Below are 18,192 nucleotides of genomic sequence, written 5' to 3' on the forward strand. Positions count from 1 at the left end.
AATTTTTTGACAGTATCTACCTCCAAGGTGAAAAAACCAGGAGAAGTAAATTTATCGTAATGAGAGAGAAATAAATTCCTGCATCCTACCACTAGCTGCTCCACCTCGTGAACAAAGCCTCAGACAAGCTCTTAGTATTTCATAATCATGATATCCCTACTGGGATTTGCTGGAGTCACTACCTTCATCCTCACTGGCATCTCTTCCTAGGGAGCAGTCACCTATTCCTGAAGCCAGAGAAAGCATCAAGATTAAAAGTAATTTCATATCCCCGTGTCAGGCGCTACATAGCAAACAGATGAGAAGAAAAAGAGACAGCACAGAAAGCTTACATAACAACAGAAAAGGCAGTAATTGTGCTGAGAGAAATATATACCTTAGTCCCTTTTTGGGTAGTGTATTTCTGTCAAGCTGCATGCTGTTAAAACAAAGAAAACCCCTAAGGACATAATGCAAACAAAATTTCCAAATCATATATCCAACAAAATGCATCCTCTGAACTATACAAAATAGCCATGTGCTAATGTATACACGAATACCGAACTGACTGGAAAGGCCAAGTGAGTGACTGGATCTTTGTCACTGCAATAAATACGGAATTTCTTTCTATCCTAATGACATTTAAAACAATTAGAAAACACATTCAAGCTTAAGTCATGAGGGCATAACTTTTCTGTGGATGCTGTGGTAACCCCCTTTCCTGTGCAGGTAAGGAAACTTTTGCTGTGACTTCATATCCAGGAAAATCAGTGAGATGACATGATGCCTGCTCTTAAAAGAACAAGTCTTACTAACAAGAGAGGTTGAAAACATCACATAATCCCTGTATCTTTCTTTTATAGTTATTTCTAATAAGGATAACGGTAGATTTGTCTCCCATGGATACACAAGAGATAATTTCATACATAACAAGTATTCTCTTTCAACAATGTTTATAGTATAATTCATTGAGGTATTTTAATGAAGTGAAGCTATCTTTATCTTTCGTAAGTCGTTGATTGGGCATTAAAAGAGTTATATGCCTTACCGTCAGTGTTTTAACTAATTCCCAGCCGGTCAGACATAGGGCTTGATCTAGGTCTTAATAAGGGCAAACTGACTCCCTGAAACTGGAGAAGACAGGGGAGATCCATTCTGATCGCTAGCATGCAGATTAGCAAGGCACAAAATGGAAAGTGGATATACACAACGGCTGCTGGCGTGTTTGGAACATCACACGATCAGAATTAAACACAAGGTGTGTGCACGATGGGATGACGTAACACGGATGCAGACAGACTGACTTAAAATCGAATCACTCAAAGTCAAAGCTAAAATGTTTTCCTCTACAGGCACTCCATCCGTTGTATAAGGGGTCATCGCGATGCTGATGAGTAACTGGCTCTGGTCATCCAATGTGATTATAAAATTTCCTAACTCCTGGGAATAAATATACTGAAGAAATCATACTAAACAAATAAAACATTTCTAAATATGAATTTAGTTGGGCTGTGCGTTTACGTGATCTAAATCCATTTTAAAGACAACTTCTTTCAAATATTGCAGAAAGTGAGAATGTTACTATTATTTTGCCACTGTTCTCTGATTATATAAAAATACTTGTTTATATGTTTCAGTGAAATTTAGTGAAATAACAGAGCAAATCATTCCCTTAAATTGAGTAAGATAGAAACATTTCCTAAACTCTAGAGCAGTGATTCTCAACCTGTGGGTTACAACCCTTTCAGCATACCTCTGTCTCCAAAAAATATTTAAATTACGATTCATAACAGTAGCAAAAGTATAGTTACTAAGTAGCAACAAAAAATCTTTATGGTTGTGGGTCATTGCACCAGGAGGAACTGTATTAAAGGGTTGCAGCATTACGAAGGTTGAAAACCACGGCTTTAGATGTCCATGACAATATTCTGTTGGCCTTTCTGCAAAGGGTCAAGAACTGCCAACTCCAATATCAGCAATGGCTAGGAAGGTAGGGAAAAGGAGGACACTGGGAATGTCAATGCGTGCACTATCTGTCTACTGCCAAGAGTTGTAATACATACCACGGTTGTCACATTTCACATTTAAGGACAAACCAGAAAATGTTAAAGTTGTCTATGACTTTAAATTACTTTAAAAATAATATTTTAGTCACCGTAAAGTCGAATAAAACAAAACGACGTGGATTAGTCATAGTCACATATCACCAATGACTAAATCTTATATGCAGGGAAATATGAAAAAATATATTTCATTTGTATTCATTCATTTTCTTACTTTTTACATTTTAGGGATGAATAATTTATGTAAAAGTTGGAATTAGTATGAAAACTCACCTAACTATTAGTTCTTCGATATGAAGATCAAGGTATAACAAGAGAAATCAAGAACTTATATATACTTCAACATCTATCATGTATGTCTCAAATTAATTTAAAAATCATACTTTAACACAGCATTATAGTTTCAATTTAGTTATGAACTTAGCAGTTATGTCAGGATAGATTTTCTTAAATAGACCACAAGCTTCCTCATATGCACTCTTAAAGTTTAAACTCTTAAGGGTTAATATGCAGATAGACTTTGACGTTTCCTTCTAGGGAAAAAAGAATATACACCATGTTTTAAATAATAATAAAGTAACCATTTGATGAAAGGAATTGGTTACTATCAGTCTTATATGTTATTAAGATATTCACATTCAATTTATATGATTTAATATTCACTAATCCAATTAAAGCATATTTCAGAAGTCTTTATTTTATTATTTTTATACTGAGTTAAAGTTAATCTATTTCCATTATTCCATAACTATAAAATGTTTTGCTTTAAAACAGTAAATAAGTATATAGTTATTGCTGTATTTCTATAATAAATATTTTTATAGAGTGGAGCTAACATATGGAAGAATTTATTAAAATTGAATTCCACTATAGTTATAGAACTTATTGATCTTAACATGTAGTTTTAATTTGACACTTTCTTGATTAAAATTATGCACTTGACCATGTTTGTTAGTATTTACTGTTTGAATACAAAAGAAAGAGATTGAAATCTATGTGTCATCAGCTTTATATTTTCATGTTTATAATTTTAAAATTATTTGTATTTTGGAGGTTGATTATAGCTAATGAATTACGACCTGTTTGTTTGATTTAGATGTCAACTAATTTTTAATGTTTCATATAATATGTTTATAAAAACCAGGATTCAAGTAAGATTGTTAATATATTTTAAATATAATTACATTTATTTGTCATGTCTTATACATGATATGTGATCATGGGTATTTACCTTGGAACTGCTGAAACTAGAATCAGATATGTGATTGAAAGTCTAATTCTTTTGATGGATGAACCAGTACCTGTTCATTTTACATTGGGTATTCAAACCAAGCCAAAAAGGAAGTGGATATGTTTTAATATGTAAAGCCCAATTGTCCCTGCTCAGATTTTTTTATGAATGAGGAAACATTCATTCAATAGGACCATCACAGTAAGTATTGAGAATCAGTGGTTCATTTAGGTCTCAAATACTTTTATGTGGAAGAAGTACATTTTCCTGACTCTCGGTGTGCACAGAGGAGATGGAACATTAAAAGGCTGTATTTCTCTCCTAATTTTGAATTTCACAAAGGCAAGAGAATCCAGAAGAAAATACTTGGAAATAATAGGTTAATGGACAACTTGGGCACTGCAAACTATGTCTTAACAAGGGATTTAACTTATATTTTAAATTTTCAAATATTGCTCAGAGAGCATAGCTGTAGAATCATTTTGAACTTGGTCATTAACAAAGTTTTAATCATCCCAAGGAACTGTGTTGCCTTGAATCTCAAGCCAACCATTAAAAATGTCTTGAGAAGATATCGCTCACAGCATGAATACATAGTTTATATATTTATAGTTTGATATTTATATATTATGCAATATATTATGCAAATTGTCCATTGACTCAAAATGTAAGCATGAAGAAAATTATCCAATCACCCTATCATAAATGACTACTTCTCTGCAAATTTGATAATACGAGAAAAGAATAAGAATGGCCTCATCGATATTAACTATAAATTTAAGTTCAATTTTATGTCAATGCATAGTTTTATTCACAGTGGGGGATCAAGGGAATTTAGTAGGGTGGGGTGGTGGGCACAGTGCGGGAAGAAGGGGGTAAGGACTCATGGATGCCTCCAGGAAAGCTCACCTTTCTGAGAGAGTAGATCTCACACTACCCGTTCTCATGAGCAGGCTCTGCACCTCGTGAGTGCCTGTGGTCAGTCCCGACAGGGAGCCATGATGGCTGAGGGGCAGGTCAATGGACTCAGAGCTCGTATGGAGACTAGTCATGGACTGGTAACTTGGAGTGTCCTTGCTGCCGGCAGAGGAACTGCTCAGATTGGCAGCCCACACAAGCCCACCGGATGTGAAAGAGTGAACCGACGCTGGGCTGGAAGCCAAGGAGTGACTTAAGCTTATAACATCTGTAGTTAGGTCTGAGGGTTTATTGAAGAGAGGGCTGCTGCTGCCACTCAGCCCACCAGCACTGCCCATGCTTCCGGTACCGGACGACGGTGACTCCAGACTGCCTTGTCGGGCTAAAGAGGTACTAGGGCTGGGCACTGCTGAGGAGGATTTCACCCCCTCAGTATTAGGTGCGGAGGCAGATTTGCCACCTGCCTTGGCACCGAACAACCTAAAAGAAAAACAAATAACAACTTGAGTTGTTCCAAGAGACTCATATCCACGTTTCCTAGGGTTTCAGTCCACAGAGCCAAGTGTGCTTTTGAGTAGTGAGTTACCAAGCACGTCCAGCCTCTATGTTCCTGAAGGTCTATTTATTAATCAACTACTAAAAAAAAAAAAATCTCTTATAATATCTTAAGTAAGCACTGGCCTGCAACTAAGGTGGCAGCAGTGGATAAAAGTCAAACATGATTGTGCTTGACTTTTACACTTCTAGTGATCAAAGGATTCTCCATTTTGGCATTACCTAGCTACAGAACCATTATAATGAAACAACTTCTACGCATTCGGTATATGACGCTTAAATGTATTTTCCTCTTTTTAAAATAGATTGTTCAAAAATCTAAAGGGCACCCTTAAGAAAAGGTTCAAAAAAGTAAGGTAATGTCTAGAGGCCTGAGTGGCTGGGCTGGAAATACTGGATCTTGCTGGCAACTGATGGATTTGTTTGCATCTTCCCATGGAAAACCACAGGGATTTGGATTTCTGTCCGTTGCCAGAGCTATTCAAATATATGTTTATACCAGTGGTTTAAAATACCATGAGTACTAAGTTAGCTACTGGAGTTTAGTTCAGAAAACATTTTAGTTTTGTAAATGAAGCAGATGACATAATCAAATTTATGCAAATATGAAAATAAAATGATATGAAGAAATGGCAGAATGGTTACTAATTCAGCTGCAATGAAATCCATATTTCCTGCAGTGGAAGATTTTTATGGCGAATATGAGAAATTGTTTCATAGGTAATGGGCCACTGGAGGGCGCTCTTGGCTTTCACATTAGCAATGAAAATATTTACTCTTGCTACAAGCTATCATTCATTCTTTCCAAGAACTGTCATTACAAACCATTCTTCACGATCAATACTTCTAATGACAAAATTGACTGCTCTTTTTCAAATAGTTATGTTTCTAAGGTTACTTAAATGTAAATTCTTCAAGACTCTTCCTATGAGATTAAAGTTCTAGGGTTAATCAGGAGAATAAAAAAAACAAACCAGAAATATTTAACAACCAATAGGTAATAAATTATACTCTATCATTTTGAAGAGGAGAAAACAGAGCCAGGGTTATTTAACAATTTGTCTTAACTCATCCACTAATTTTTGACTCCTGCTACTCTTAAGGTATTTAAAATCAGGTTTATTTCTAGGCAGAACTTCATAAACTTAATAAAAATATAATCCTGATACATAAATCAGATATTCTTCTGGTTTCTATCAAAGGATATTGATTAATGAAGTCTTTATAAAAGTCACCTCCATCCTGAGTTCTTGTCCTAGGTCAAACATCTAAATGTTTCAAATTCTGCAATTAGATCATACTTTGATAACTTTTGCTGTTGTTGTTACTAGGTTAAGATCTAGTACTGTATAAACTGGTCCACTATAAACTGCTAGAAAGAATATATCATCTATATTCATAACTGCCAACTCATTAAGCATCAGGAAGATAATTTACACTAGAAGTAAATGTAGTGTTATTAAAGATCTATGCAGTTTGATTTTTTTTTAATTATGGAAAGGAGAGGTGAAATTGTTGAATTATCTTAGAAGCTATCACTTTACTTCTATGAATAGTCAGTCATGTGATATTATGCCTGTTACATATGCCGTTTGTATTTCTAGTGTCACTCTGACTGTGTCTGAAATGCTAACCAGCCTCTAAGTGAGCACCACCTTTCACACTAGCAAATGGTGCAATCAGCTCTGTAGAATTCACTATATTTTCAACAAAGTCTAGGATACAGAATCTTAGAATACTTAGAATACATTAAAATAACTTTATGCAAAATAAACGCATGTTATATACTACCTTTTAAGTTTTCCCAGCATCTCTTTACATACCCTTACCTTCGAAACGTAGGCGAGGCAATATCTGGATATTTGGACCCTGGCTGTCTGAGCCCTTGAGTACCACAGGCACTAGCAGAGGTGGGGCTGGATTTGGGGGAACCTGACAAGGAAACACTCTCTGAATCCGACACTGCTACTTTCTCCTTTTCTTTGTCTGTTTGGTTGACAGTGACTGGACTCGAGCGCCCTGAGCCGATCTTCGTGGGTTCTCTCAGTTTCGAGGTGGTGGCCCCAGCTGACTTGCTGCTGACATTGGAATCGATGCTGCTGGTGCTGGATCTGTGGCCACCTCTCCCAGGGATACCGCTGGTGCTGGACTTAGAAGGGCGGGGCAAACTGCGGTACTGGAGGGTAGTCTTCGAGCTCACATGCAGGACAACATCATCTTGATTCTGGGACCCGTCCAGACTGGTTTTTCTTCCTGCGTTGGACTTCCCACCAATGGCAGCGGATTTGGGGATTTTTCCCAGTGTAGCTGAGCCGCTTGTTATGGTGGCACCGCTGTTGGTAATCATAGGAGAGGCTCCTACACTACTTGGCTTCTTATATCCAAAAGAACTGCTGGCTGTCGATCTTCCAATGCCTGAGGGTGGCTTTTTCCCTTCCTCCCCACTGCTTTTCCCTGCATCTGAAGGAGACCTTTGCAAGGATGATCCTTTGAGAGGAGTTTTCCCTTTCTCTGAAGCTTTGGCATCGTCTGTCTTCCCTGATTAAAGAGAAACACACAGGTAGGTTCATTTGAGTATTTTGACAACAGAACACCTCCAAAACCAAATGTAAATCGTGAATGTTCTTTAGCTCTTTTTGTCACTTCGGTTCTGAAATATTTCTTGTTTCAGATCTAAATAGGCATGCACTCTAATGAGAAGATTGGGTGCAAAGCTAGAAAAACAACACTGTCAGAGGCACTGTGATGAACATAGGTCAATTGAGTGGAAACATGTTACTTCCTCATTTGTTAATGTCTTGTATCTTATGACAATGTTGCTTCAGAAGGATGTCACTTTTTCCTCTCTAGCTAAATACTGGACAAAAAGTTAATCTCAGTCCCTCTATCATGATTTTATCCAAAGTACCCCATGATACCACATTTTAGATGACACTGTTTATAAAATACCGAGAGAGTCTTAAAAGACAGATGGTGTAATTGAGCAGAATTCTTTCACTCTTTTCTTTCATAAAGCTCAATTCACAAACAGAATCTGCATAGCTGAGCATTGTAACTCTCTGGTGAGTGCGGCGGTTCTCAGTGCTCGGGTTTGTGGCCATAGGTAGTAGAATTCGCACAATCCATACTAAACATATTCATTTAACAAGCCAGGAAAATGAGATATTTGGGGAAAGCATTTGAGGTTGTCTTCTAGGAATCTGGCAGGAATATGGCATTGAGCTAGGATGGGGGAGTAGGCTCAGGCAGGAATTTGACTTTGGGCTAGGACTCAGGAAGTAGGCTCAAGATAATACAGTAGAGGAATGTGTTCTTTGTATCTTGATGAATACAGTAAGGGTCAAGGGACCTTCCAGTTTATGCTTTGTTTGTTCCTTAACTACTTTGTTCATGACCTAGAACTGACCTGATTATCTGCATGTACTTAAAAATGGTATAAAAGCAGACTCGGAAAAAAATAAACCTACTTCAGCCTCAGCACTGGCTAGAGTCATGCTATAGGGTTGTCTCATTGTCTTTTTCTTTTCAATCCTCCCTCCTTCCCGTGACATCCAGTTGACTAACTTGCTCTGGCTTGGTCAGTTATTTTCCCAGAACCAATACTTTACCTGTGCATGACGTAAAGTGACCAGAGTAAAATAACAGCGCATATCAACCCAATGCTAGAAGAATTATTCCCACAGGACTCTCAGATTGTCACACTCCTGTGGGCCTATAGGACAACGTGTGTGGTTTATAGAATATAATCTTTAAGAAGAGCCTGGTTCTTAAAAGGAGATCTAATACGTGTGAATACAGATGTCAAACTAGACCACAGGTTAAGACTCTTTGGCAGAGAAGATTTCAAGTGACAAGCCTACCAGGTGTCTTGAGTGCACTTGTGCTGGTTTTCTGCCTAGCTGGTGTTCCCCCCTGGGCAGACATGCCTCTCCTCCAGGATCCTGTCTGAGACACGGACAGGCTGGCTTTCTGCCCTGTCTTCTCTGAGTCTTCAGCAAGTCCAGAAGCGACACCCTTCCACTTGGCACCTCCATCACCATGGCTGTCAAAATCTTCCTCGGTTTTCTTCAGCTCCTCCGGACTATCCCAGGTCTCATCTGTTGTCGAGCGTTTCTCGGCATCTGTTTTCAGCTGTAAAGAAAAACTTCCCTGTGAAGGAAAACCTATAAAACGTGAACTCAGACCTGAAATGCACACTTAGATAACTGGTAGGGAAATATCATGAAGCACTGTTTTATACTTTAGAAGAATGCCAGAGATGATTCTATTTTTAACTACTGTCTCACTTACATTTCCTCAATTTGAGCCATAGAATTTCCCTTTGTAGATATTAGAGAATGTCAGGATTAATAATGTTCAGAAAAGTCTAATTAAACTCCAAAAAGGAAGGGATTCTTCTATAACAAGCGTTGACAAGAAAAGCCAAGACAAATAGGATATATTCAATGCTCTTTTTTGATTTACCAGTCGCCAGTGAGCCTAGTAATTTGTTTTTTAGATCACTATAAAATTAATCAAGAAAAATCCAATGTGAGAATGCTTTTAAACTTGGTTTTTAAATAAAACAGTATTAGAAGGAGGGAAAATGTCAATGTGGGTCTTTCTGGGTTTGACATCAGCAAATCCACCTAAGCTGCTTCTGATCTTCAAAAGAGGCTGGGGTGGGCACTGCTATAGTTCTGAGGGATATATAACTACAGGAATAAAACACTTCAGATTCCAGTGTTGGTGAGTCTTTATTATATCTGCTTATTTGACTTATGCAAATTCTTCAGATTAAAGAGTTGAACCACAATCTAATGTAACACTAAAAAATTAAACGGAGAAAGAAATACAATTAGTGGGAAAAGAGAGGATGGCTCTCACCTGAGTGTTCTTTCTGGAGGGGACAGTGATGTTGGAGTAGGAGCTGACGGAGGACGTGGTGTTGAGGTCATCTGTGCTAATGTTATCAAGCGTATCACTGAGACCACTGCTCACGGAACTGCTGTCATCCCAGCTAAAGGAAAGACATGAAACAGCAATGAGCCAGTCACTGGACAAACAAGATGAACCTCCCACATTTCCACATAATGTTGTCTTGAATTATAAAGGCAGAAAACATCTTCTATTGTGAGAATTTTCTCACTGTCCAATTTGAAACCATATTTATAAGAACTGAACATCTGAGAGGTTCTACCAATACCTGACCAATACAGATACAGCCAACCATTGGACTGAGCCTGGGGACCCCAGTGGAAGAGTTATGGGAAGGACTGAAGGAGTTAAAGGGGATTGAACCCCATAGGAAGAACAATATCAACTAACTGGACCACCCAGAGCTCCCAGGGACTAAACCATCATCAACTAAAGAGTACACATGGAGGGATCCATGGCTCCAGATACATATGTACAGAGGATGACCTTAACTGACATCAATGGGAGAGGAGGCCCTTGGTCCTGTAGAGGCTCAATGCCCCAGTGTAGGGGGATGCTAGAGTGGTGAGGCGGAAGTGGGTGAGTGAGTGGAGTATAGTGTATCTATATAGAGGCAAAGGGGAGTGGGGGAGAGGGGAGTTTGGAATGGAATGGGGGATTTGTGGAGAGGAAACTGAGAAGAGGGATAACATTTGAAATGTAAACAAATAAAATGAATAGTAATAATAAAAAAGAACTGAACATCTATTAAATATCAGCCATACTGGTATTTCAGAAGAACCAGAAGACAGGGGTTTCAGATGGACATTTGCAGCATGAATAAAAATGCTGAGAGAAGAGTGACATGTCAGCTGAGTCCCTCAGCCCCCACCCACAAAGACAGCCTGGAATCACAACATATCCCAGAAGTAATTCTTTGTCCAAAAAATGTTTGTAATAGCCAGGCATCTGAAAATCATTATTTGCTTTTCTTAAAATTATAACCACTCAACCATGTTTAAATATCAAAATTTACCCAGTCATCTCATCTCTCACAATTTTGAAGAAAACAAGACAGCCTCTTATTTGCCTTTCCTGTTTTTGGCCTTTGCCACACACAACTTCAGCTGCTGCTTCTGAGCGAGGGATCAAAAGGTCACATTTGGGGCCTCGAAAGATGCCTCTGCTGTTAAAAGGACTTGCTGCTTTTGGAGAAGACCCAGGTTTAGTTCCCAGTACCTACAAGACAGCTTAAAGCCATTTATAAATCCACTTCCAGGGGATCTGATACCCTTTTCTGGCTTCTGTGTATTCCAGTTATACATGTGATATACATGCCTGCATGAAGGCAAAATTATTTATGAACATAAAAAAGATAACTTTTTGAAATGTCACATCTGGCCACTACAGTGCCCTGCTACAACCATCAAAGGCTTCTCCTGCCTTATGGTCTAGCTCCCAAAAGTAAGCACGTCTCATGGGATACATAAGGAAATCTACTAGAGGGATAAGACAAAGATCTGAAACCCTTAACATACTTGTTTTGTTATCTAAACAAGGAAGTAGGTTATGTTAATAACCAAGTGCATACTAGCTTGGACCCCATTGTTCAGTCAGTGTGTTCGATGTGATGCCACATTAAAAACTTCAGGATATCCAGATAACTTGAGAGAGAATAGGGATTTCAGTGTGTACAAGGGAGACCATTGTCTGCTCATTTGCTGTCTGAGTCCCAGCCTGTTGATATATTGCTACTCACTTGTGCTTTGATATATATATTCATGCACCATAGGTATACATACTATATATAAACCTAAGTCTCATGAAATGAACACTTGTGTTTTAAAGTCATTCCAAAAATGATCCAAACATTGCGGATACTGTTCAAACAGGCAACATAAAAGCACAAATAAAACATAAAGGGGACAAAATGAACATACTATAGAGACCCCATCCTAAGTTCCAAATAATAATGACTTACTTAGGTACATGTGACACAAAAGTAATTATTAAAAAGAAAACCAAGCTTACCAATATAATATATTACTACCAGGGATCTTTATAAATCAGACTATTATCAACAATAATTATATCTTAACGTGTATTTTATACCATGAGAGAAATATCTCACTTCCATGAGTGCCCAATATTTTTGAATACCTTTACTATATATTATTTCGTAACTCTCCATATTATTAGCTACAGCATCAGTAAATACCTCACATGTCTAAGCTCCCTTGCAGAAAATTGTCATGCAGGGTAGATACTGTCTACTGTCTATACCCAAAGAGAGAGAAAAATACCCATTTTTGTAAGCAAGTCAGCAGAATTGAGTCCTTCCTTACCTGGCAGAGTCACTCAGTTTTTCCCTAGAAGCATTGGTGGTTTCTCAAGTCCAAAGTATTACTTAACTAGAAGTAGCATAATTTGGATGCATGCTTTCCTAAGATCCAGAAGAGGGCCTACGTTTTCCATCACCTCCCAATTCAAAGAGTCTTCTAACATGTTTAAGTCCATGTATTAGCAGAAGTAGATCATGTAATTTGCAACTAAGACCTTAGTAATACAATTATCAGTTTGAAAATACATTTTATGGCTTACTTATTATCTCTTTTAGTATTTATATTTTACATTTTGAACATAAGTTATTAAAATTGTATCTTGAATACCACTATATCAACTTAACCTCAAGTTCTTTAACAAGTATATAATATATCAAGAAAATAAGTAGATAAGTTAAAGACTGCCTGGAAATGTTAAATTATATTTAAGAAGGGGTTGGCATGCAAAAGATATTCATATTTACTTGTTTATTTGTACACACACATGTATGTGTGTGTGTATGCCTGTGTGTGTTTGAGTGTGTATATATGCATGTGTGTGTACATGCGTATGCCATGGTGCATGTTTGGAGTTCATGTTACCATATTGTTTATCAGGGCTTTGTGTGGGCCCATTAGAAAAAACTATTTCTCTGGCTTAGATAGCAATCCAACATCCCAAGCTACACAGAACATGAAAGGTTGATACAACTGTGTGTCTATTACCTGGCCAAGACATCATTCTGAAGGTGAGAGTGGTATTAGCAATGTCAACTCACAATAAGCAATGCTAAATAAATAAAACAATTACCCATTTAGTGATAAACTGCACCCTTCCTTCCCAGAATTCCCTCTCCCTTGTATTGTTCCTATAACCCACCTAGAGGCTCTACTGGGCCCATCTGCCTTATAAATACTAACTCAAAAGGCTTAACAACTTATTTGGTTTTGTCTTGTTCTTTCAGGTGCTCCCAAAGCTTAAAGTCTGCTTTTGGGATCTCCTTACGCTTCTATACTCTTTCATAAAGTTCCACTTCCAGCCATGTATCTCCCTGCTGCCAGGAGGAGGCTGAAATCCAAGATTCTTACATTGAATGGCATGGCTTATTTTCATTCTCTTCTCCATTGTCCACCAAGCAGCTTCCAAGATTTAGAGCTTGGCAGCCCGGAGCAAGTTTCTTTTAAACTCTATTAATCGCTTCCTTGGGCTTTTGTTTGAGACTGTTCATAATTTTCTTATTAATGAGACTGAGAACCCCAAGAGGGTATCTGAATTCTGTGGTATCAAATGGTAACCGTGGAGGGACGACTCAAAAATTTCCAATAACAGACAAAGAACAAGTAGTGGGAGTGGGTTCTACTCTCTAAGTTCCTTAGGTGGGATGGGGTGTTTGGGAAAAAATAGAGGCTGCAGCGGTGGAGTCCCAGTGCAGGAGAAACCTCTATGGTTCCATCAGCCTGGAGGCTTTGGCGGTGGCAGGCCCCAATGACTTGAGGAAGTCCTTGGTTCCAAAAGGGTTTATTGTCATGGCGGATGGTGGATGAATCTGGATGTACCCCTGTAAAACTCAGGGCAGTCCTGAGTTATATAGTGAGGGAGAAAGGGGGAGGATCTGGGGAGGATCTGGGGAGGCATGCTTAATTTGCTCTGCCCTCTGGCCTTCATTAGTATGTAAATCCCTAGGGCCTGAGACCTGTAGTCATGCCCCCTACCTGTGCATTTTGGGAGGGGCTGTAATGGCTGGCCTATGTGTACCCTTAAGCAGTCCCACAAGGGTGCACATCTTAAGGCTTCAGGGCAAGGACTTTTGCCTGCTAAGACATCTCTTTCTCATCCCTTAACAATATCTTCTTTCAAATGCAAATCCTAGCTTTAAATACTACATTAAAAACACTATAGCTGCTGTGATCACAACTATCAGATACTTTTTTAAATGTCCCAATATAACACAGTGGCCTTAAGTCAGACTTATAGAAATGATAATCTAATAATATCATGAAGTTTCAGTCTCTCCTTGAACACTGAAAGGAAGTCCTCATTGAACAAATAGAAGGGATATGAAAACTAAATTTCAAATCAAGCTTGATGTAATGGGACTGAAATGGATATAGGAGTCCTGCTTGGATTAGACTGCTCTAACGGGCAGCATCTAGTTGATAGGATATTGAATATATTCAATTTTATTAGCATCATACCCCCCTTGAACACTGCCCCCTTCTCTGTTCTCTTTTTTGTCCTTTCCTGAAATGTGCTCATGACCAGAATTATATTCCCTGTCATCCTCACCGGACTCCTCTGAGTCCAATATTATTTCTCTATTCTTGAGAACTTTGACTTGCTCACTATCCTGCCCTCCACTATGTTAACTCACCTTAGGATGCCTTCCTTGGCAACAGACAACCTTTCTACAACTATGGAATCAAGGCTAGGCTTTTGGAACCTCAATCATTAGCTAACCTACAGTTCTTTCCTGATGACAAGATCTGGGTTTTTAGCCTTATGAGCAATCTTTGTTATTGTGGTTCAAGAATGTCCTGTCAAGGCCCACTCTATGTAGTTTACATTATCTTTTTCTCCGAAAATCATTTCCTTAGTTCACCGGCATTTGTAGTGGTTTGAATATACTTGGCTAGTGGGTGGTACTATTAAGAGGTGTGGCCTTGCTGGAGAAAGTGTATCACTTTGAGGGTAGGCTTTGGGACCCTCCTCCTAGCTGCCTGGAGGAAAAGATCCTTCTGCCTGCCTTTGGATCAAAATGCAGAACTCTCAGGTCCTTCTCCAGCACCATGTCTGCCTGCATACTGCCATGCTTCCTGCCATGATGATTATGGACTAGTCCTCTGAACCTGTAAGCCAGCTCCAATTAAATGTTCCTTATATGAGTTGCTTTGGTCATGGCATCCCTTCACAGCACTGGAAACCCTAAGACAGTATTGTTTGCTGATCCTAGATCAAATATGAAGCCTCATTCCCAGTGAAGTTGTCACCATGGCTGGCCACTCTTTTGTTATACATTCTCCCTTTTTACTCAATGTACTCAAAATATTGCTAAGTATGTATTCTCACTCACTGTGATACATTTTTCAAATGGCTCACGGTTTACTGGGAATATCAACTGTGATAAATGGGTCCAATAGAAGCTAGTAAGAGCAGTGACAGAGGTTAGTAGTAAAAACGGATGGTGTGACAGTCAGGATTAGTCCTCTGAAGGGTTGGTATCTTCAGGATGTGACCATGGCAGTAGCAAGCAGATGAGATGCTATGCTAATCGGGCTACTGCTGTATCTTCATCATGATGACCTACCATTTTTTAGTGTGTGTTTTCTGTCTTCTTTCTCATACTGTGAACAATGAACTGTGCTTTATTTATCTCTATAGATCCAATAGGGAATGTAGTGTATGTTGTTGACTATGCCTCTAAATTATATTGCTAAATGAAGCTTTGGTTTTGAAAACCCTGCTTCTACTGGGTGACTTTAAACTGGGTTAAGTCCGATAATGAACAAAAGATTTGTTAACTGTTATTTTATTTGTATAAATGTTTTGATTTCACTATATGGGTATACCGTGTGTGTGTGTGTGTGTGTGTGTGTGTGTGTGTGTGTATGTATGTGTGTGTGTTTCCATAAATATCAGAAATGTGAATCTGATCTTCATAACTGAAATGACAGAAGAATTTGAACTCTTATGTGGGTGTTGGGAACTGAACCTGGACCCTCTAAAAGCACACCAAGTGCCCTTAACCTCTGAGACAGCTCTTCAGCTCACTGAGATGAAAGTTTTAAGCAAAATTTTGTTCCACACAGTTCTTTTTAAAGCAAACTTAAAATAATCCCCTTGAAAGATAATGGAGTTATTTTTTCTAATCTTAAGTTTCCATGACATTTGACTTTCTTCATTGATTTTGTAGATAACAGAATTCTCCATAGCAACCATGCAATTAATTCTGTTGATTGTCACACATTTAATTAAGTTGAAAAAACTTAATAGAAAATAGTTTTTAATGAAAGAATTATCAGCATAATTAGCTCTGAGTAGTAGGTCTCAAATCTCATCAAATATTTTCCCATCCTTTCATTTTTAATTGCGTTAAGATCTACTAAGTGTCCTTAACCATATTCTATAAAAAAGACGCCTCTTTATTTCTTGCAAATTACACATCTATAGTTCTGGTAAATTTTACCTTTACAATCTATGACAATTTCATAAATTATGGGACTGCTACTCACATGGTTTCTATTTATACATTGTATGACTTCTGTCTTGAGGCACTATAAGTAAAATTAATATCATTCACATACAAGACTTTGCATGGACATAGTCTTTGAGTCACTAAGTCAGAAAGCAGTCCTATGTGAGAATGGAAGAAATACTACAAACTCTTTCCCATTGTCTATATATAATTTTGCATTCTATATCAGTTTCTGTCGTCTGTCTGTGTCTGTCTTTCTCTATCTCTGTCTGTCTGTCTGTCTGTCTGTCTAGTTCTCTCTCTCTCTCTCTCCCTCTCTCTCTCTCTCTCTCTCTGTGTGTGTGTCTGTCTGTCTGTCTGTCTGTCTGTGTATACTGGTGTGATGGATGTGCTTACTTTTGAGGTTCATTTATAGACCATAAGTTAAAGTTAGGATACCTTATTAACCATTTCTACATCTTGTTTTTAATTTTATTTCTAATTGAGACAAGATCTCACTCTGTCGCTCTGGCTGGAATGCAAATCACCATGTAGACCAGGCTACTCGCACTCACAGAGATCTCCCTGGTGGATTTACAGGCATCACCACCCTGCCCATTCAGTAATATTGTCAGATAGGCTTTCTCACTGAACTTTGGGCTCACATTTCATCTAGCCTGGCTGGTCAGCTTTGCTCTGAGAACTAATTATTTTCTTACTCCAGTGTTAGGGTTCCAGAAGCCAAACACTAAGCCCGAATATCATGTGAGTGTTAGAGATCTGAGTTTTCACTGCAGGCAACTGAAAACTGAGCCACCACCTAAGCCTCAATTTTGTACTCTTAGCTTCAGAAACAGCTGTTTCAGTCATCCCATGGGCTTTTTGTTGCAAGACTGAGGTTTACAACCTTGATGAAATGAAGTAACTAACTGAATAGTTCTGAATATTCTTCCTATTCAAAAAGTCCTGCTCCAGATTACAGGTTTCCTCCATCCATTTCTACAAAGTTTAGATTTCTTAAAGCTTTAATTGTATACAACATATAGATCAAGTTATTTGCTTAATGTATAGGTTTATGACCTTTCCAGTCTTTTATGAATTTAGTTTCCTTGGAATGTTTATGATAATAAACAGGTGACTCTACGCATATTGGTTTATTTCAGGGTTCCTTATTGCTTTGATTTCTATGGGAATTTTAGTGGATATTACCATCATGCTGTAGCTTTACAGTAAGCCTTAAAAACAGATCATGTAAGTCCACCAGATTCAGGCACCTTTTACAAAACTGCTATAGCTATTTTTGTCCTTAGCATTTGCATGTGATTTCAGAAGCAGCTTCTAAGCATCTATTGAGAAGCTTCCGGTTACTTGGTTTGCATTATCCTAAGTCATTTTCACTTGAAACTTACAACAGAGATAAATGTGAAAAGCATGAGTTGAAAAGAAATGCAATTATTAAGAGTTTGAATTGCAAGAAATATAAGAAAAGGTCTATCTTTAGAATTGATCTGACCTTCTTAAGAAACCATCCATGAATTAAAAAAAATATGTCTTATGATTTTATCTTTTGCTTAGCACAAACTAATAATCTACTGAGTGGAAATGACCTAGAATTTTGCTGATCAATTTTCTATAAACTGGATCCCTGTACCTTCTGGAAATTAGGGAGATTGTTGTTCTCTATTTTCTCATTAAAATGGAGCAATGAACCTACAAAATTTTGGCTGAAAAAAATATAAAAATCTATTAGGAAATACTGACATCCTCTCTCAATCCACAAACAAGGAATAGTTTTCAATATATTTCTTTCTTTCTTTAATTTATTTGTGCAATGATTAAGTCTTTAAATCACAGAGCTTTGAAAAAATAAATTGTATTATATCATGGCAGCTGTAGAAAAGTTTAAGTGTTCCTGGTTTACTTTGTTGTTTTTGTTGTTGTTATTTGTATGTCAAATACAATCAAATTTTAAACTTTGGCTTTGTAGGGCATGATCTTGTCAAGTTCACTGACTGCTTTTTTGGTGCTCCAGGATGAAGGTCTGTTTTTTTTTTTTT

The 18,192-nt window shown here is 37.9% G+C and overlaps 1 protein-coding gene across 1 annotated transcript in view; it reads right to left on the reverse strand.

Annotated features, from left to right (window-relative positions):
* The window catches only part of Nav3 (neuron navigator 3), a 93,228-nt gene extending 80,139 nt beyond the window's left edge, over positions 1-13,089 (reverse strand). The window contains exons 1-7 of the mRNA XM_028754552.1: positions 12,970-13,089; positions 10,679-10,881; positions 9,613-9,745; positions 8,607-8,877; positions 6,576-7,284; positions 4,183-4,671; positions 377-418 (exon numbers count right to left, since the gene is read on the reverse strand). Of these exons, the coding sequence (XP_028610385.1) occupies positions 377-418; positions 4,183-4,671; positions 6,576-7,284; positions 8,607-8,877; positions 9,613-9,745; positions 10,679-10,881; positions 12,970-13,089 (1,967 nt within the window). The remainder of the gene's footprint in view (positions 1-376; positions 419-4,182; positions 4,672-6,575; positions 7,285-8,606; positions 8,878-9,612; positions 9,746-10,678; positions 10,882-12,969) is intronic.
* Between the last annotated feature and the right edge of the window lie 5,103 nt (positions 13,090-18,192).

This window comes from Grammomys surdaster, unplaced genomic scaffold (genome assembly GCF_004785775.1).
Source record: "Grammomys surdaster isolate TR1022 unplaced genomic scaffold, NIH_TR_1.0 126028, whole genome shotgun sequence".
In the NCBI taxonomy this organism is placed as follows: domain Eukaryota; kingdom Metazoa; phylum Chordata; class Mammalia; order Rodentia; family Muridae; genus Grammomys; species Grammomys surdaster.